This window comes from Herpailurus yagouaroundi, unplaced genomic scaffold (assembly GCF_014898765.1).
Source record: "Herpailurus yagouaroundi ecotype Mexico unplaced genomic scaffold, PumYag 295, whole genome shotgun sequence".
NCBI lineage: Eukaryota > Metazoa > Chordata > Mammalia > Carnivora > Felidae > Herpailurus > Herpailurus yagouaroundi.
In genome coordinates this window covers 3,430,585-3,450,292 of record NW_024412512.1, presented here as the reverse complement: position 1 = coordinate 3,450,292, position 19,708 = coordinate 3,430,585, and the positions used below count along the sequence as shown (strand labels likewise).

General features: G+C 53.8%; 2 protein-coding genes and 1 long non-coding RNA gene across 5 annotated transcripts in view; 1 reads left to right on the top strand and 2 right to left on the bottom strand.

Annotated features, from left to right (window-relative positions):
• The window catches only part of UHRF1 (ubiquitin like with PHD and ring finger domains 1), a 35,360-nt gene extending 34,398 nt beyond the window's left edge, over positions 1–962 (bottom strand). Inside the window, exon 1 of the mRNA XM_040461727.1 lies at positions 802–962. The gene's annotated coding sequence lies outside the window, so the exon portion shown is untranslated. The remainder of the gene's footprint in view (positions 1–801) is intronic.
• ARRDC5 (arrestin domain containing 5) overlaps positions 1–16,126 on the top strand; it is a 17,087-nt gene extending 961 nt beyond the window's left edge. For 2 of the 3 annotated variants that reach the window (XM_040461953.1, XM_040461951.1), the window contains exons 2-3: positions 5,506–5,711; positions 15,558–16,126. In XM_040461953.1, the coding sequence (XP_040317887.1) occupies positions 5,506–5,711; positions 15,558–16,085 (734 nt within the window). In that variant the 3' untranslated portion in view covers positions 16,086–16,126. Of the gene's footprint in view, positions 1–949; positions 3,724–5,505; positions 5,712–15,557 lie in introns of those variants that run through there. The other variant, XM_040461950.1, reaches the window with a different exon arrangement.
• Positions 3,125–19,676, bottom strand: LOC121021529 (uncharacterized). The gene is made up of 4 exons (XR_005786574.1): positions 19,340–19,676; positions 18,151–18,338; positions 5,557–5,642; positions 3,125–3,229 (listed from the first exon to the last, which is right to left on the bottom strand). It is a non-coding gene; the product is annotated as an uncharacterized LOC121021529 (long non-coding RNA).
• Positions 19,677–19,708: the final 32 nt, after the last annotated feature.

The window sequence follows — 19,708 nt, the reverse complement described above, 5'->3', positions numbered from 1 at the left end:
GTGGGTCGGAGTGCCGGGCTTTTCGTGGTCCAGGGGCGAGGGAGCTCTAGAGTCTTTGCCTGGGCGTTGGTGTTCGGGTCTGGTCGGCCGGGTGCGGGGTGGCCATGGCAACCGGCCGCCCCGTCCCGGCCGCCCCCGCGCGCGCCGCGCGACTCACCTCGGCCCCACCGCGGCCCCGCGGGCAGTCTCGCGCTCCCGGCACTCCGACCCACGGACTCTGAGCCTCTCTTATTCTCCCGCCCGTCCGCTCGGGCCACGCCAACTAGCCCACGCCCACCCCCACCGCCGGGACCGGCCGAGGGGCCCCGCGCGCCAAGTCCCGCCCCCCTTCACTTGAGCCGCCTCGCTCATTGGCTCCGCCGCGCCCGGCTGCCCCGCCCCGCTCGCTCCCCATTGGCCCAGGCGCGCCCGGGGAACTAAGGGCGCGCGAAATCGGGCTCGGGCGCGACAATTGAATCGCGGGGCGCCCCGCGCGCAGGCGCGGAGCCTGACATCCTCCCCTGCGGCTCACCAGGCCCTCCCCCACCCAGCGGGCGCGACCCCCGCGGGGCTCTGGGGACGTTCCCCTCGCCCCGGGCAGCGCCCGGGCTGCCAAGGACGACTCCCGAGGGCCGGCGGGGCGGGGGAAGAGCCCGAGACGGCGTGCACAGCAGCCACGCCGCGGGGCACGCGTGCGCCCGTGCTGGCCGCACGCCCCCGGGCCGCTCGGGAAAGTTTTCCAAAGTCTCCGCGCCCGGTGCACCGAGCCCTTCCCCCCACCCCCCGGCCCGGGCTGGCACCCCGATCCGTCCGGAGGCTCACCTCTCCGGCCGCCCCGATCCGCTCTCCTGCTTGCGCGCCTGGCCCGGCTGGGGATGGCGATGGAGATGCGTGTGTGGCCCCGGACCCCGCGCCGACCTGCCCGTAACCCGGAGCGCCCTGGACGGTCACCACTGCCCGCCGCGCTGCCAGCTGCTCTGATTTTTTTTCCCGCGAAAACTCGGCGTTTGGGAGTTGCGGGGCCGCGGGAGGCCGCGCCAGGGGCGGGTGCCTGCCTGGTGATTGGCCGCTGCAGTGGCGGGAAGCGAGAAAGGGGGTGGGGGGCGCCCCCTCCCCGATCCAGCCCCACTCCGCCCAGCCGGCCACGGCCCCGCCCAGCCCTGCGCGCTCTGCTGGGCGCGCCCAGTGTGCAACCCGGCCCGGTGGCGGGAGCTGGGCCCCCCTAACTACGTGCGTCCCTCAGGAGCCCTAGGGAGGGACCCCGGGTAAAGACCCCCTGACCTTTTAATTCCTTTCCCACAGCCCGTCTCCCCGGGCACGGGCACTCACTGACAGTAGGGCAAGGAAGGCCGGAATCAATGTTTAAACACCGCAGTGGGATGTTGGGGCCCCTCTGGAGACCGCCTGCACCCCGATGGCCAGCCTGATCGCCCCAAGCTCTATTTCCTGGCGTCAGGGCCTGCTGGAGCTCCCCACCCGCAGGGCTTGTTTGCTGGGTTTTCCCGCCTCGTTTTCCCGCCTTCTCCGGCTGTCCAGGCGGGCAGGACTGCCCTGCCCCCTCCGCCCTGCTTGCTCTGCTCTGGCCAGTCTTGGCGGGCACACAGTGACCCATGCTGGGCACCTACAAAGCGCCTGGACACGGTGTTCAGAGCTGGGGGGCCCAACAATGGGCAAGGCCGACCCCCGTTGGTGGTCTCCAGACGGGTAAATTCTTGTCTGGAGAGACAGGCAACAAATAAATAAATAAATAAATAAAGCAAGCTAATCATTTCAGATTCTATTTGCAGCAAAGCCAGGACAGTGGCCGGAGAGGCATGTGGGAGTGGGCAGGGAGGACATTCCGGTTGAGGTGGAGAGGTGGCCTCTCTGAACAGATGACATTTGAGCTGCGATCTGAGATAGAAACCAAGGACAGATGGGTCGAGGAGGCACGGCCAAGCTCAGAGGCGGGAAAAGGCTTAGAAATGGGGGTGGGGAGCGTAGCCAAGAGGCCAGCGTAGCTGGGCACAGAGGGGATGAGGTCAGAGAGATGTCACCTGGGGCCTCAAGGGCCACCAGGAGGACTTTGGTCTTCGTGTCTTGAGCGGCATGGGAAGGCAGTGAGCAGAGTCCCTTCTGTTATGTCCCCAGGTGGCAGACAGACTCGTGTCCCCCACAAAGATATCCCTGGAGCCTGTGAATACGGTAGCTTCCATGCCAAAAGGAAGTTTGCAGATTAAATTACATTAAAGGTCTTTAGGTGAGGGAGATTATTCTAGATTGTGCAGGCTGGCCCCAAATCATCGCAAGGGTCCTAATAAGTGAAAGAGAGTGGCAGAAGGGCCAAGTCAGAGGAGAAGTGACCGGGGAAGGAGAGGTTGGAATGATGAGGTCAACAGGCAAGGAATAGGGCAAGAGTCTCCCCCGGAATCCCAGAACACCTTGATTTTAGCCGAGCATCTCCAAGAGCTGACAAACCGCTTAGGAGACAAGACGGCAACGTCTACAGAAGACATCGTGTAAAATAAAGCAAGACACAGCAAAGACCACGAATGAGGCCTGCCGGACTCTGCAGAACGGACCTCTCGTGGCAACTCTCGTGCTCCAGCGGCCCTCCCACTTAGGCATCAGCCCACGCGCAGATCAGGCACCAAGAAAACCGTTAGGGGGGGCACAAGGCCTCGGTCTCCTTTTTTGCAAAATCATATATTCTTGAAGGTCATTACGTCGCTCGACAAACTTTTACTGACACCCCTCTTGTCTGAACCAGGCCTGGAGCCAAGCCGACGTGGGTGTGCACAAAGTTCCTCCCGCCCTGGAGGGACTTTCCCATTCGATGGGGGAGACACGGGTGTAAAGGGAAGTGTCAGATGGGTGAGAGGGTGTTCGTGCAAAGTGGAGCACACGACACTCTAAGCGTCTTCGATCGGGACACACCAGACTTCGTACCCTGGCCATATCCATAATTTTTTTCCGACTGGGGTAAATAGCCATTAAAATGACAACGGAAGCGGGTGAGCCTAACCAGCGGATGAACCCTGAGAAGCGCGCGTACCGCACATGGGGGCCATCAGACAGAGCAGAAAATCCCTTGGGGCTCGTTCCTCGTTCCTCTCCATCTCTAAGCAGAGCTCATGATGCCTACCTTACCGGAATGTTGTGAGAACTCTTCCCACCCAGGCCTCTGGCCTCCTGGCACGATGACAGGCGCTCCCAGTGTGGCAGGAATGTTAGGGTCTGTGGCTGTTTTTGCGTATTCATTTGTTATTTCCTAGGAAAAAGTGGTCAGGTTGTCATTTCCCTAACCAGTGAGGACTTTGGAATTCCCAAGCCGTCCCACCTCCCCCCCCCCCCCCCAACAACAGCCTCGTCTCCCCTCCCGGCCACTGGAGGCCCCTTCCCAGAACCCTGGCTGGATGATGTCACAGACAGGTGACCTCACCGCGGCAAAGGAACCGGGGATCTCAGTGTCATGGGGGAGGGGCAAGGATGTTCCTCCACCACCCCAACCCCCCATGTCTGTGGTGAAGTCGATCGAATTAGTGTTGCCCAAGGATGTGGTCTACCCGGCCGGCTCCAGCATAGAAGGGCAGGTGGTTCTCATACTGAACAGCACCCTGGTGAACCCCATGGTGAAGGTGGAGCTCGTGGGAAGGGGTTACGTGGAGTGGAATGAAGAAATCGGGGCATCCCGTGATTATAGCAGGGATGTTATTTGCAACAAGGACGACTATGTGCACAAGACGAAGACATTCCCAGTAGAGGGTAAGGACCAAGCCAGCAGCCGACTCTAGCCATGATAGGAAGCTGGGTCTGGAAGGTAAACGCATGTGTTAGTTGATCAACAAACCCCCAGGGATACCAGACAGGGGCAGAGGCCTGGTTCCTCCCCAGGAAGGAGGCTATGTATAACAATGACCATCAGATACTCACAACACGAAAATAACAAGACAGGAAGAGCTGAGCAGGACCCAGCTATTCGAAATGGACTATCAAAGTCGTTCCCCTGGAAAATGCTATCCTTTTTTTTTTTTTTCCAACGTTTATTTATTTTTGGGGGACAGAGAGAGGTAGAGCATGAACGGGGGAGGGGAAGAGAGAGAGAGAGGGAGACACAGAATCGGAAACAGGCTCCAGGCTCTGAGCCATCAGCCCAGAGCCCGACGCGGGGCTCGAACTCACGGACCGCGAGATCGTGACCTGGCTGAAGTCGGACGCTTAACCGACTGCGCCACCCAGGCGCCCCTGGAAAATGCTATCCTTAGCCCCATGACCACTTTGGGAGGCCAGTAAAAAAATCTTTCTTGTGATTTTACAGATGAATCTCCCTCTAGCAGTGAACTCCGAGGAGACAAAGATAAGGAGTCCTATGGTCACCGGGAAAGAGAGAGGGGCAGGGAAGACATTCTAGGGAAAGAATAACTCGGCCCCGACTCCACGAGGTTCAGATCCAAAGTCTGGACAGACACCAGGGAGGCTGAGCTGCCCTGGAGCTACATGTCCTTTCCAAAATGTGTTCACGGGGGTGTTCCCGGGTGTTCCACAACTCTTGGCCAATGCTCAGCTAGACAAAGTTTCATTCTAGAATTTTAAAAGTTTTAGGTAGGGAGGTCACGGAGGTCCCTTCAAAGAGGTGACTACTGAGCGATGGGAGGGACACCAGCTGTGCAGATTTCTAGGGGTCGGAATGGTAGGGGCGGGCGCCTGGATGGCTCAGTCAGTTAAGCGTCCGACTTCAGTTCAGGTCACGACCTTGTGGTTCGTGGGTTCGAGCCCCGCATCGGGCTCTGTGCTGACAGCTCAGGGCCTGGAGCCTGCTTCCGATTCTGTGTCTCTTTCTCTCTCTCTGCCCCTCCCCCGCTCACACTCTACTTCTCTCTCAAAAAATACACAAACTTTAAAAACATTTTTTTAATTAAAAAAAGGAAAAAGAAGGTTCTGGGGCAGGAACGGCCCCATGCCAGGCCTTACTGGCCAGCAGCCGTGTTGCCTCTCCGTGTCTCAGTTAACCTATCTGGAAAAAGATTGTTTTGGGGACTTAGTGACCTAATGGTATACGAAGGGCTTAGACTAGCGTGGGGCACACAGGAAGGCGTCATAAGTGTTACTTTTTGCAAGCAAACAGTCCCCACCCAGGCCCCCCCCGGGGGGGGGGGCCCGCCTTTCTGTTTGCCCAGCATTCCCCCCCCCCCCCCCCCCAAAGCATGAGCCCAAGCGTGTTTGTTGAACGAATGAATGCGTGTCTGAAGGCAGGACCTCCAATTTTGCAGATCCAGAGTAGCGGTGAGCACATCCCCGTGGGTAGCTTGGGGTGACCACCCCAGCCACCTCACCCGCCCGGGGCCATCCCCCTCCAGCCCGGCTGAGGCCTAGGCCTGAGATCTGTAGACCATGCAGAGCCCTAAAAGCACAGAGCTCAGCCTAGCTCAGGGATGGGCGGGCCAGGCCCAGAACAAAGCCCTTGCCAAAATAATAAATAAAAAGTGGGGGGAAGAAAAAAAAAAGATTCTAGAACCTTCTGATGGCATTGGTGTGTTTTGCTTTCAGATCATTGGTTAAGTGCAGGCAGCCACACCTTTGACTTCCATTTCAACTTACCTCCCAGGCTTCCTTCTACCTTCGCCAGCAAAATTGGCCACGTCTCCTACTTCGTGCAAGCCTCCTGCATGGGTCGGGAGCACGTTCTAGCAAAGAAGAGAATGTACTTGTTGATTCAAGGGACTTCAGACTTCCATGAAGAAAACGCACTGCAGGTAGTGATAGGAGAGGAGCAGGGGTCGGACCTGTCCTCAAAGCTCACGGGAGGCAGGGGGAGGTGGGAAGGCAGGGGACAGAGGTGGCCCCCACCAGGAAGAAGGAAAAGGCACGGATGGTTCCCCAGGCCAAGTTCACAAAAGGTGAATCAGAAACCAGGGCAGGCGCAAGGCTGGGGCTCTCAGCCCGGACAATTCTGCCTCCCCAGGGGGCACTGGGTGGTGTCCAGGGACATTTGTGGCTGTCACAGCTGGGGGGAGGGGAGCTACTGGCATTGAGTAGGTAGGGCCAGGGCAGCTGTTCAATACCCCCCAGTGCCCTGGACGCCCCCTACAGAGAATGAGTGGTCCCCAATGCCCTTGACCCTGCAACAAGTCAAGACTAAGCAGAGACCTCCCTGTGACCCACGGGTGAAAAAGGTGCCTGGATGCTCGGTGACTCTCCAGGGTCTTTGAGCCCTCAGACAGCAGAGATGGTGCCCCCACAAAAAGAGGCATGGAAGGGGGTGGCCTCTGGCCCTGGCAAAGGAAAGGCCATGTGATGTTGGTCTGGCTAAGCAAAGGAGGTTTTCTAGATGGTTCCTGGAGGGCCTGGTGCAGAGAAGTCAAGGTAGAAGTCAAGGTGGGTGGAGTGACGTTGGGCCAAGTAACTTCCCTGGGGACTCCTATCAGATCATAGTGGCTCAGATGGCTGGCATTTTAGTTTTCGAGATCCAGGTAGGAATCCCAGAGCCCACCCTCCCCCCACCTCCATTTCATGTTTCATGTAAATCCCGAACTTCCCACAGTGCCCGGCGCAGGTTGGAGGATGTGTCCCAGAATCTTGTCCCAGCCTCCAACTCCAGTATTATTATGTGTGTGACAAGAATCACCTGGAGCCCAGCCAACCTCTTGCGATGGTCCTGGAGGGTCTCAGGAAGGGTAGATGCTTGGAGGGGTGGACCAGCCCTGGGATGATCAGGCCTGAGCTCAAGGCCGCTTGACCATCTGCCCCCTGTGTCAGCCCTGAGCGAACTATGGCCCTCCTCTGGCCTTCCCTTTGGAAATGTCGGTGCTGGGTCAGACCCAGCCTGTGATTCCGTTGGCAGATATGCTATTAGCTGGGTGGCCTTGGGCAATTAACACCTCCCAGGGGGCCCCCCGGGGGGGGGGGGGGGAGGATCGGTTGAGCAGCTGACTCTTGATTTCAGCGCAGGTGAAGGTCACGATCTCTCGCATGTTTGTGAGTTCAGGCTCCGCCTTGGGCTCTGCACTGACAGAACAGAGCCTGCTTAGGATTCTCTCTCTCTCTCTCTCTCTCTCTCTCTCTCTCTCCCCACCCCTCCCCCACTCGCTCTCTGTCTGTCCCTCTCTCTCTCTCAAAAATAAATATTAAAAAACAAAACAAAACAAAATACCCCGGCTCCCGGAGCCTTGACTTGACTGTCCTGATCTGCGCAATGAGAAGAACAAAACTACTTCCCTTGACGGGTGCCTATGAAGACTGCAGAGTGTTCAGCATAAAGTCTGCACACCCAGGAGGTGCCCAGTAAGTGGGAAGATCTAAAATCAAGATCATAGCAGCAAAGGGAGTTATTTATCACACATGCGTTTTGAGGATATGAAAATACTGCGTTTTTCTGACTACTCAGTACTGTCTTAACCAGACTGGTCAAGGGAGGCCTTTTTGAGGAGGTGACATTTTAGCAGAGAATTGAAAGAGAAGAGGGGGAAAGCCATGTGGACATCTGGGGTAGAGGGTTCTGGGCAGAGGGAGCAGTCCGTGCAAAGGCCCTGGGGCACAAGGCCCACCTCTGATGGAGGTGGGAGCCCTGGTGGGCAGGGGGTCATCATTTCATTCCCTTCAGCTGCTTTGGGGAGGATAGACAAGAGGCGGCAGGGTGAGGGCAGGAGCTGGGGCACTGGGGCAGAGGTTACCTCTCTGGTGCAGTGAGCAGTGATGGGGCTCAACCAGGTACAGACAGATTCTTGACCCCAGTCTGCCCTCAGAGCAGCCAGAGGCAGTCAGGTGATGACCTTCCTCTGCCCACGGCCCTCCCCGTGTCCCATCTCATTCAGGGTAAAGGCCAAAGTCCCCGCTGCCCACAAGGCCCTGAGTGACCTGCCCCATCCCCACCCTGCCCTCCCCTCTGCCCTCCCTCCCCTTTGCTCCCTCTGCTCCAGCCAAATGGGCCTCCTCAATGTTTGGCCCACACTCCAGGCCTGGGCCTGCCCCAGGGCCTTTGCACGGGCTGTGCCTTCCGCCTGGAACACTATGATATGGTCTTCCTCTCCTTCCTCCTCATCCCTCGGATCTCTGCTCCGAGGCCACGTAGTCACTGAATAAACTGTCGCAACCCCAACAGAGGGCACTTGAGCTGCATCTATCCAAAGGAAAGTGAACATGCACTTTGTCCCAGCCACTGCCCTTCTAGAAATTTCTCCTACTGATATTCTTTCACGCGTGACGTGACCTCCTACAGCAATGTTTTGGTGGCAAAAAAAAAAAAAAGAAAAAAAATTGGAATCAGCCTAAATGCTCATTGCTAGGAGAATGAAACCGGCAGGGTGCTGTCCAAGGTATACTCTACGGAAAAGTTAAAGAGAAACAAAGACCGGACAAGGACGCGTCAGTCCCGGGGTGGCGTGAGCGCTGCGCAGCTCAGAACCCCGAGCCCCGCGGCAGCCCGGTGGTGAGAGCGTGAAATACACTTCCTTGCAGGTGTAGCAAACGACTCTCCGGAAGGAGGCCAGAGAAACTGACAAAACAGCCACTGCCCCCCTGGGAGGGGAGCTGGGCAGGGGGGAGGGGCAGAGATTTTCCCCTTCCACTTAAAAAAAAAAAAAAAAAACAGCTTTATTGAGATATACTTCACATACTTTATAATCGCCCTCCTCCAGTGCGCAAATTCAATGACTTTTAGTGTGTTCACAGAGTTGTGCAGCCGGCCCCTCTGTCGATTTTAGCACGTTCTAGTCACCCCAGAATGAAATCTTACATCCCTTAGCTGTCACCCCTCAAACTCCCCACATCCCCTCCCCCAGCCCCTGGCAACCACTAATCGATCCGCTTCCTCTCTCCCTGGGTTTGCCAGTGCTGGACATTCCATGAAAATGGAATCGTAGGGTCCGGAGCCTTTGTGTGTCAGCTATCTCCCACCCGCTCGCCTTTGTGCGGGCTCCGTCTGTGATGTATCCTTTTTTATGGCTGAGTAATATTCCAGGGCACAGATGGGACCCGATTTTGTGTATCCATTCCTGCACTAATGGATACTTGGGTTGTCTTCCTCCACTTCTCGGCTGCATAGAGTCAAGGTACTGCACAGGTCGTACAAAGTTTTGCATGTTTCTCTTGGCCTGATACCTCGAGGGGCATTGCTGGGTCAGATGACGAGTCTGTTTAACATTTGAGGAACCGCCAGCCTGTTTTTCCACAGTGGCTGCCCTGTTTTCCCGTTCCCTTTAGCCAGGCTCGAGGGCTCTGATCTCTTCACCTCCTCTCCACTCTTTGTACCTTTAAGAGTCTTGAAAGATGGGACCCCGTTGCCTCTTTCCAGGAGTCAGTACCGTTTGGAAAAGGAACTTGTCCCAGAGACATTTCCTAACCACTGACTCTAAGCGAGCCCCCACCCACCTCTCCTTCACTCCTGCCCACCCCCCCGGCCATTTTGCATCCCACCACAGCCTCATCGGAAATGACCTGGTTCATTTTCAATGTGCCTGTTATGCGCTCATGCCCCCCACCCCCCCGCCGCCTCCACCAGAGCAGGGACTGGGCTGGTCTTACTTCTTTTTTAGGTTTTTTAAGTGTTTGTTTTTTTTTTTTTTTTTAATTTAAGTAATCTCTACACCCAACCTGGGGCTCGGACCCACAATCCCAAGATCGAGAGGCACACGCTCCTCTGGCTGAGCCAGCCAGGCGCCCTGGGACTAGGCTTGTCTTAACTGCTATGGGTTTTCCTTGAACTTGGCACTAAATCGATGCAAACAAATACTGGTTGGATGAATCCCCCCACCCCCCACCCCCAGAGGCTCACCTATGGCAAAGGAATGCGGGGCTCTAAGACACTCCCAGATCCGGGAAATCCAATGTGGGGCTTGTACCCTCAACATTATTGGGTATCAGAGGGCTTTGGCCACCCTGCCTGACCTAGCGTGGGAGGCCACTGGGCCATCGTTGGTACTTCTTGGCCCCTCTCTCAGCCACAGGCCAGAGGTACAGGCTTGGCCTTGAGTTAGGGCAGCCACTTCCTTAACACCTGCAGGGTTCTAACGCATGCGAGGAATTTTCGAATGAATGACTGGAGGGATTTAGAATAAAACTGCCTGCAATTAGCCTCCTGGAGGAGAGGGAGGCGGGAGAGGGAGGAGGAGGCAGGGGGTCAGAGGCTGAGGGTAGAGGTGAGGTCACCTGGGGTCAGGGGTCAGCCCTAGGTCTCCAAGGGAAAGCAATCCTATCCGGACCGGTGTTTTCCAAGCCTCAGACCACGCCCATTCATGGGTTGGAAAATCAATTTAATGGGATGCCAGTTCATTTGTATAAAATGCAAGAATACATAAGGCCAAAATGGAAAGTATTAGAAAAAAGCCAATTTGGGGGGTTGCAAACATTGTGTGTGTGTGTGTGTGTGTGTGTGTGTGTGTGTGTGTGTGTGTGTGTTTTAAATAGAAGAAAACAACAGAGAATAAAATGAGTAGAATCGGAAATGAAGAAAATATGGTTGGTGGGTGGCGATTAATTTTTTTTTATGTTTATTTATTTCTGAGGCGGAGAGAGACAGAGCACGAGTTGGGGAGGGTCAGAGAGAGAGGGAGACACAGAATCCGAAACAGGCTCCAGGCTCTGAGCTGTCAGCACAGAGCCCGACGCTGGGCTCGAACTCACAAACCGTGAGATCATGACCTGAGCCAAAGTCGGTCGCTCAACTGACTGAGCCAACCAGGCGCCCCAATTAATTTTTTTTTAACGTTTATTTATTTTTGAGACAGAGAGAGACAGAGCATGAACGGGGGAGGGGCAGAGAGAGAGGGAGTCACAGAATTGGAAACAGGCTCCAGGCTCTGAGCCATCAGCCCAGAGCCTGACGCGGGGCTCGAACTCACAGACCGCGAGATCGTGACCTGGCTGAAGTCGGACGCTCAACCGACTGCGCCACCCAGGCGCCCCTAAATTTTGTTTTTATATGAAGCAAAATAATAGAATAAAGTAAGTCCACTAAGCATAATGGGAAAATGAATTCAGAAGGTTGCGATGAATATATTTTTGAAAAAATATATTTTTTTAACATTTTCATTTATTTTTGAGAGAGAGAGACAGAGGGTGAGCGGGGGAGGGGCAGAGAGAGAGGGAGACACAGAATCCGAAGCAGGCTCCAGGTTCTGAGCTGTCGGCACAGAGCCCGACACGGGGCTCGAATTCATGAACCGAGAGATCACGACCTGAGCCCCCCAGGCGCCCCTGTGACGAACATTTTTAAACGAATACAGTAAGTAGAATATAGTAAAACAGAAAGTACCAGCAGGCATGTGTCATGGGTAAGTATTAGTTCATGACACGATGTCTCTTTCACAGACCTAGACGTAGATGCAAACACAGGTTGTATTCTCTGTCACGATATTAAAATCTATGTGTTTGTGACACGCTCTTCCAAAGGAGCCAGCCAGGCGCCCCTGAAATCTACGATTTGACCATGAGTTATGGTTTAAAAAACAAAAGAAGGGGGCGCCTGGGTGGCGCAGTCGGTTAGGCGTCCGACTTCAGCCAGGTCACGATCTCACGGTCCGTGAGTTCGAGCCCTGCGTCGGGCTCTGGGCTGATGGCTCAGAGCCTGGAGCCTGTTTCCGATTCTGTGTCTCCCTCTCTCTGTGCCCCTCGCCCGTTCATGCTCTGTCTCTCTCTGTCCCAAAAATAAATAAACGTTGAAAAAAAAAATTAAAAAAAAAAAAAGAAGAAGAAGAAAGTATATATGACAGGTACTGTACGTGGCCCACAAAGCCTAAAATATTTGTCACCAGTTTCTTTATGGAAAACGTTTGCCAGCTGGTGGCGGAGAGCAACTCTCCTGTGTTAAGTCCAAGAAGAAAGGTCGTCTGGATGTCTGGATGTTCCTTCTAGCCCTTTTCTGACACCTAACACATAGAAACTATGTAAACATCCATCTTGTAGAGGGGGGCTGCCTGAAGAAATAAACTATAAACTATTTTGCGACACGCTCAGTGGCCATGGTGAAAACAAACCAGAACAACAGGTGTGTTGATACAAATGTATCTCGAGCCCCGAATGCTGAGCTAGAAAAGCCAGTTGCTGGAGAACGTGGACAGCTTGATTTATTTAAAGCACTAAGATATGTAAAACAGGATTGTATACTTCTCCCACGAGCAGATGCATTTCTACGTGATATGAAAGTTGACATGAGGGGCACCTGGGTGGCTCGGTTGGTTGAGCATCTGACTCTGGCTATCAGCTCAGGTCTTGATTTCAGGGTTGTGAGTTCAAGCCCCGTGCTGGGTATGCTGGGTATTTTCATACGAAAATGAGAGATGCCAGCCTGGAAAAGGAGAGAGGAAAATGGGGCAAAACACCCAAAAGTCACCCAATTTCAGTCAAATCAGTAACGTTTCCTTTCTTCCACTGGTTAGAAGACACACTTGTGCTTGTTACATTATTCTTTCTAAAAAAAATACTTTTTAAGTTTATTTATTTATTTTTGAGACAGAGAGAGAGAGAGAGAGAGAGAGAGAGAGAACGCAGGGGAGAGGGAGGGAGAGAATCCCAAGCAGGCTGTGTGCTCTCAGCGCAGAGCCCAGTGCGGGCTTTGAACTCATGAACCGTGAACTCATGACCTGGGCTGAAACCAAGAGCTGGACACTTAACCAGTTGAACTGCCCAGGCGCCCCGCTATGTGATTCTTTACACACTTTTTTCTGAGACAATAATCTGGCGTAGGTCCCTCTGTGTATGTCGTAGGAGAACAAATGTGTAGGTACAACAAACTGATCACCGTGAAATTCAGGATATTGCCTTTTGCAGGTGGGGTTGCCGCCTGGGCAAGTGTGAGGGACTTTGGGGAAAAAACTAGCAAATTCCTTCTTCTTCTTGGAGGGAGGTTACAAGCGAGTTGACTTGATATTAATTCACAGTTGCATATTTGCTTTGTGGGGTGTTCTGTGTCTGAGTTTTTTTTTAATCTGCAGATATGGGGTGCCTGGGTAGCTTGGTCGGTTAAGCACCCGACTTCAGCGCTTTCTCTCTCTGCCCTTCCCCCATTCACACTCTCTCTCTCTCAAAAATGAATAAATGTTTTAGAAAATTAAGATAGGGGCCCCTGGGTGGCTCGGTCGGTTGGGCGTCCGACTTCGGCTCAGGTCACGATCTCACGGTTCGTGGGTTCGAGCCCCGCATCGGGCTCTGTGCTGACAGCTCAGAGCCTCGAGCCTGCTTCAGATTCTGTGTCTCCCTCTCTCTCTGACCCTCCCCCGTTCATGCTCTGTCTCTCTCTGTCTCAAAAACAAGTAAACGTTAAAAATTAAAAAAAAAAATGAATAAATGTTTAAAAAAATTTAAGATAAATAAATAAGTAAATATCCGCTGATATGATAAACCCCCCATTTCAGGATGAAGAGGGCCAGGGATGGGAGGATGGCATTGGGGAGGGGCCCATGGGGGCGTCAACTAGAGCTTGGTTTTATTTGTTATTTTATTTATCGGAGTTTATTTGTTTACCTTGAGAGAGACACTGTCAGTGTGGAGCCCGATGCGGGGCCCGAACTCAGGAACCATGAGATCAGGACCCAAGCCAAAATCAAGAGTCGCACACTTAACCGACGGAGCCACCCGGGCACCCCTATTTTTTTTGTTTTAAATTGTGGTAAAATATACGTAAAATTTACCACTTAACCATTGGTATCAAATACATTCACATAGTTGTGCGACACTGATATATTTTTAAATTTTTTATTATTTAAGTTTGTTAATTTAGGGGCGCTTGGGGGGCTCAGTCGGTTAAGCGGCCGACTTCGGCTCAGGTCATGATCTCGCGGTCCGTGAGTTTGAGCCCCGTGTCGGGCTCTGTGCTGACGGCTCAGAGCCTGGAGCCTGTTTCCAATTCTGTGTCTCCCTCTCTCTCTGCCCCTCCCCCGCTCATGCTCTGTCTCTCCCTGTCTCTCAAAAATGAATAAACGTTAAAAAAAAATTTTTTTTTAAGTTTGTTAATTTATTTTGAGAGAGAAAGAGTGTGTACTCAAGCAGGAGAGAGAGAGAGAGAGAGAGAGAGAGAGTGTTCCAAGCAGGCCCCACACTCAGCACAGAGCCCAACACGGGGCACGAACCCACAAACCGTGAAATCGTGACCTGAGCCGAAATCAAGGGTCAGGTGCTCAACCGACTGAGCCACCCAAGCGCCCCCTGGTATTTTATTCCTTAAATGAGCAGCGATCTGGAACAAATCAGGAGAATTTGTAAACGCTGATGAAGCAGGTCTGTGGGAACGTGGCAGCGGGGCGACCAGGGGGGCAGCCCTGATGTGTAATGTTTACCAACTTCCCTGGTGAAAATACTCCCATCAGAGCCAGCTTCAAGCGACCAACTCGATGTCACTAATGGGGAGTGGGAGGGGCGTTTGCAAGTATTTTTTGCACGATTTTTTTCCTCTCTCTCTGTTTGGTATGCTGAAGGGGAACACACACACACACACACACACACACACACACACACACACACTTGTAAAAGTATCAAGTTCCTCTGCAAGAAGATACCGGAAGCCAGCAAAAGTGGAGAGCGATTATTCTAAGCCCACCCCACATCACGTTGAATCCTTTAGAATATTGTTCACAAATAAAAAGTAAAACGTCACCCAAGCCACGCAGTAAATATAATGTGTGACTTTATCTGCAACCCAGCAGCTAAGTTGATAGAACGGCCGCCTTTCGAGGCATTTATTGAAACACGTTACATAATTTCAACTCTACAGTTTTCTTTTCGTGATTCAGAGCCCGGAATATTTTCTCCTAAAGTCTGAACTACTTGGGTAAACCCTAGGTCTCTGGCAAGACATTTCCTGTGGTCTAGAAATCCAATGACCAGGGGCGACTGGGTGGCTCAGGTGGTTGAGCACCCGCCTCAGCTCAGGTCATGATCTCACGGTTTGAAACTTCAAGCCCCACATCGGGCTCTCTGCAGTCAGCACGGAGACTGCTTGGGATCCTCTGTCCCCCTCTCTGTCTGCCCCTCCCCTGCTCACATGGGCGTGCTCTCTCTCTCTCTCTCAAAAATAAACATTAAGAGAAGAAACGAAGTGGGGCTCCTGGGTGGCTCAGTCGGTTAAGTGTCCGACTTCAGCTCAGGTCATGCTCTCACAGTTCATGGGTTCGAGCCCCGCGTCAGGCTCTGTGCTGACGGCTCAGAGCCTGGAGCCTGCTTCCGAATCTGTGTCTCCCTCTCTCTCTGCTCCTCCCCTGCTCATGCTCTGTCTTCTCTCCCTCTCAAAAATAAATAAACATTAAAAAAGAGAGAAGGAAGAAAGAAAGAAAGAATCCAAGGTCCAGAGAAGTCAAGCCACTTACTCAGGGTCACACAGCAAGTAAGCAATGGAGGTGGGGGTAAACCAGGGTCTTGTGGATTTCAAAGGCTTCTTTTGCAGAGGAGGAAACTGATAGAAAGGCAAAGGGAATTGAGTAAAGGAAGCTGGGAGGCGATGCCAGGCTTTTGGCTGCTAAATCCCCAAGGCTCCAGATCCTACCTCGGGGCCTCCTAGTTAGGAGAGTCCCAGCGGTTCCAGGCTTGCAGGAGCTATGGTGGAGGAACGTTAGGCAGGCGAGCGGATCCCGTGGCCGTGACCCCTCACGGTTGCCCATCCTCCCCAATTCCAGAACCCTCTGTTCGTGGAGGCTGAGAAGAAAGTCTCGTACAATTGCTGCATCCAGGGTACCATCCGCCTTCAGATCCAGATGGAAAAGAACACCTTCGCACCGGGGGAGGGAATTGTCTTCACCACGGAGATCGGCAACCACACCGGCAAGCGCATCAAGACGGTCGTCTTCGCCCTCTACGCCCACGTGCGGTACGAGGGCTTCACCCCCAAGGCGGAGCGGCGGTCGCGGGAGGACAGCAGTGAGCTGCTCCGGCAGGAGGCCAACACCCAGATCGCGCCCTTCGACACCACCAAGATCGTCAGCACCCTCAACCTCCCGCAGCTGCTGTCCGTGAGCAGCAGCACCCGGGGCGGCGAGATCATGAGCACCCGCTATGAGCTGGTCAGCACGGTCCATCTGCCGTGGTCCCTGACCTGTGTGAAGGCCAAGGTTCCCATCATCGTCACCGGTGCGCCCGTGGATACCGCCGGCTGCCAGCCGCTGGAGGGGGCAGCGTTACCTGTGAGCCAGGAGTGCCAGAATTAAGCGCCCAAACTTCTAAATATTAAAAGTTTTATTGGACGGTATGAGCAGCCCTTTCTTTGTCTCATAAGACAGGCTTCAGATGAGTCACGGTGGATGGGGGGGGGGACATGCCTGAACCTCCTTCTCACACCGCAGCCACTTAGGTATCGCTTTCTCCCGATGGCCAGAAGACCAGGGGAAGGGACAAGACTCGGCAGTCGTCCCCGCCCCGGTTGGCGCCCCAGACCCATTTCCTTGCTGGGCTCTTAGAGTGCCTAGACCTGGGGTCCGCGGCTGGGGTGGTTCAGCCCTCTGGGCAACCAGCAGTCGTAAGGGCTGTCCCCAAGGAGGGGAACAGGGGCTACTCCGAGCATGGCGGGGGGGAAGGGGGGCCCCAGAGGATGACCCAGCCCCAACGGTCCACAGTGCCAAGGGGGAGAAACCTTGCGTTCACCATTTGGGCGTAAAATTGAGTTTCATCCGTAGCTCACACTGGACACCAGAATAAATCCCCGATGGGTCAGGCGGTGCAAATCGGGGTGACCCCTCCAGTGTTTGTGAGTTACCCCCTCTCTCCCTCCCGCTTGTTGTGTGTATTTAAATGTTTACTTATTAATTTATTTATTTATTGACAGAGAAAGAGAGAGAGAGAGAGCAGGGGAGGAGCAGAGAGAGAGGGAGACAGAGTCCCAAGCACGCTCCTCACCGTCAGCACAGAGCCCAATGCGGGGCTCGAACCCACGAACCATGAGATCATGACCTGAGCTGAAACCAAGTGTTGGACGCTTTAACCGACTGAGCCACCCAGGTGTCCCTTGAGCCACCCAGGTGCCCCTTGATGCGTGCGTATAAATGTGTGCGGTATCCCAGGACCTCAGTAGGTCAGATGATTATGGGATGCAGAGTCTCCTGGAGGTCAATGGAATCCCCTAACCCAGTGAGTCTCACCCAGCGTGGCTCTGCCCCCAGGGGACACTGGGCGAGGTCTGGGGGCATTTGTGGTTGTCATGACTACGAGTGCTCCCGGCAGCGTTGAGTGGGCGGGGGTCAGGAATGCGGCTCAACATCCCTAGTGAACGGGGTTGCCCCCACAATCAAGAAAATCTGGCCCCAACAGACTCTTAACTACAGACAACAAACTGCTGATTACCACGGGGTAGGGGTGGGGGGATGGGTGAGATAGGTGATGGGGACAAAGGAGTGCACTTGTCGTGATGAGCACTGGGTGATGTACAAGAGTGTGGAATCACTATCCTGTGCACCTGAAACTCATATCACACTGTATGTTAACTAAGTGAAATTTAAATAAAAACTTAAAAAAAAAAAAATGATCTGGCCCCAAATGTCAGCCCTGCTGAAGGGGAAAGGCCCTAGGCTGGGGAAATCCATGGGGGCAGGTGGCTGCCAAGTCCCGGGGTTGGGTCTGAGGGCCCCTTACCCAAGTCAGGGCCTGTCCCTCCTACACTCACAGCCTCCCAGGGCTACCCCTCTCAGGGCAGACGTCAAAGTCCTCCGGGCATATGGCCTGCACATCGGGCCCATGTCACATCCATGACCATCAGTCACCAGCACCTGACCTCTCCTACATTCTGTCCTCCCCGCAAATAAAACTCCAGGATGCCTCGTTAAATTTGAATTCCAGAAGGACAGTAATAGTTTAGCATAAGTACGTCCCATTGCCGTATTTGGGATATACTTAGGCTTAAAAAAAATCATGCGTTGTGGGGCGCCTGGGTGGCGCAGTCGGTTAAGCGTCCGACTTCAGCCAGGTCACGATCTCGCGGTCCGTGAGTTCGAGCCCCACGTCAGGCTCTGGGCTGATGGCTCGGAGTCTGGAGCCTGTTTCCGATGCTGTGTCTCCCTCTCTCTCTGCCCCTCCCCGTTCATGCTCTGTCTCTCTCTGTCCCAAAAATAAATAAAAAACGTTGAAAAATAAATAAATAAATAAAAATCATGCGTTGTTTATCTGATATTCTGGTTTAACTGGGTGTCCTGTATCTTATCTGGCAATCTGCTTCCTCAAGCAACCAGGAGACTCTGAACACAAATCAGGCACTTCGGTCCCTTTGGTCCCCTTGGCACTCACCCTGGCCCACCAGGCTCCGCGCGGCCAGGAACGAAGGAACGACTTCCCTGATGTCACGCCAGATTCTTATTCTTCTCCCCCTTCTCAGATCTTTGGCTTCTGTCTTCTTCAAAGCCACATCATCCATACCTCCTCTTTCAGGAAGCCTTCCAGACATACCAGGCAGCACCTCTCACCCTCCTCGGGTCCTGAAATATGGGTGACCATCAAGCGTCATTTCTGCAGACGATAAGTGCAAATAATAACAGAAATGATGGGGACAATAATAAGACCCTGGCAAGGACTGGCTCATTTTCCATCAGGGTTTCCTACTTCCTCCTGGGCACATGGCTGGACTACACTTCCCAGTACCCCTTGCAGTTAGGTGTGGCCACGTGATTGGCCTGGCCAATGGGAGGTAAGATGATCATGGCCAATGGCCCTGTGACTGATCTGGTTAAGCGACGGAAGTCACTTCAGGGCCAGATCCACGCTACAAACTTGCCATGGAACCTTGTTCTCTCTCTCCCCTTTTGCCAGCTGCTTGCAGAGGAGTGTTTGGAGGGGTGCTGCCCCAGGACACTTGATTCGCGCTTGATTGGTGCAAACGCAAGGAATAAAACTTTATGGAATAAACAACAAATAACAATAAATACATAACAAGTTGAAATTTGCTTATTCCAGCCATTGGTGTACCCTAGGATTTCTCCGCGTCTGCTACTCTGATTATTTTTGTAATGTTTAGTTTTTGAGAGAGAGAGAGAGAGAGCACAAGCAGGGGAGGTGCGGGGGGGGGGGGCGGGGACAGAGAATCAGAGGCAGGCTCCGCGCTGTGTCGGCACAGAGCCTGATGCAGGGTTCAAACTCACAAACCGGTGAGACTGTGACCTGAGCCGAGGTCGGCCGCTCCACCGACCGAGCCGCCCAGGCGCCCCTCGTCTACTCTTATCATACAAGTAGCTATATTTATGGAGGCCTTTGGACATTTGGGGGGCATGGACTCAATGTGGCCACAGCCAAACCTGTCACGTCACCTTCTCCCCACCCTGCACCGCCGGTTCAGTCCTCAGCTCCCACGTGGATGAAGTTACCTGAGTCGCTTCTTCCCTCAAATTCTGTTTGTTTTACTTCTTCAGCAACTCTGTTAACCTGCCCACTTCTCTCCATCTCCCCTGTCACCACCCGAATCCAGGCCACCATCAGTGCTTACGTGGATGACGGCAGTGGCTGCTTCCCAAGGGGGCGTACGTTCACCTCTGCCGTTTCGTCCATTGTCCACACGGCAGGCAGAGAGAGCGCCTCTCAAAACGGAATCGTGATGACTGGAGAAGCCCCGCCCACATGGCTCTCGGCTGGAGGCTTTAGTTCCTCGCCACCTGGGCTCCTTGGGTGTTCTCGAAACACGGCAGCTGGCTTCCTCCAGAGTGAGTGATCTGAGAGAGAGCAGGGAGGCCACGGTGACTTTTGTGACCGAGTCTCAGAGTGTTGGACACAATATTTTGTTTGTAAGAAACAGCGCACTCGGCCCAGCCCACACTCACAGGGAACAGAATTAGGCTCCACTTTTGTTTTTTTTTTT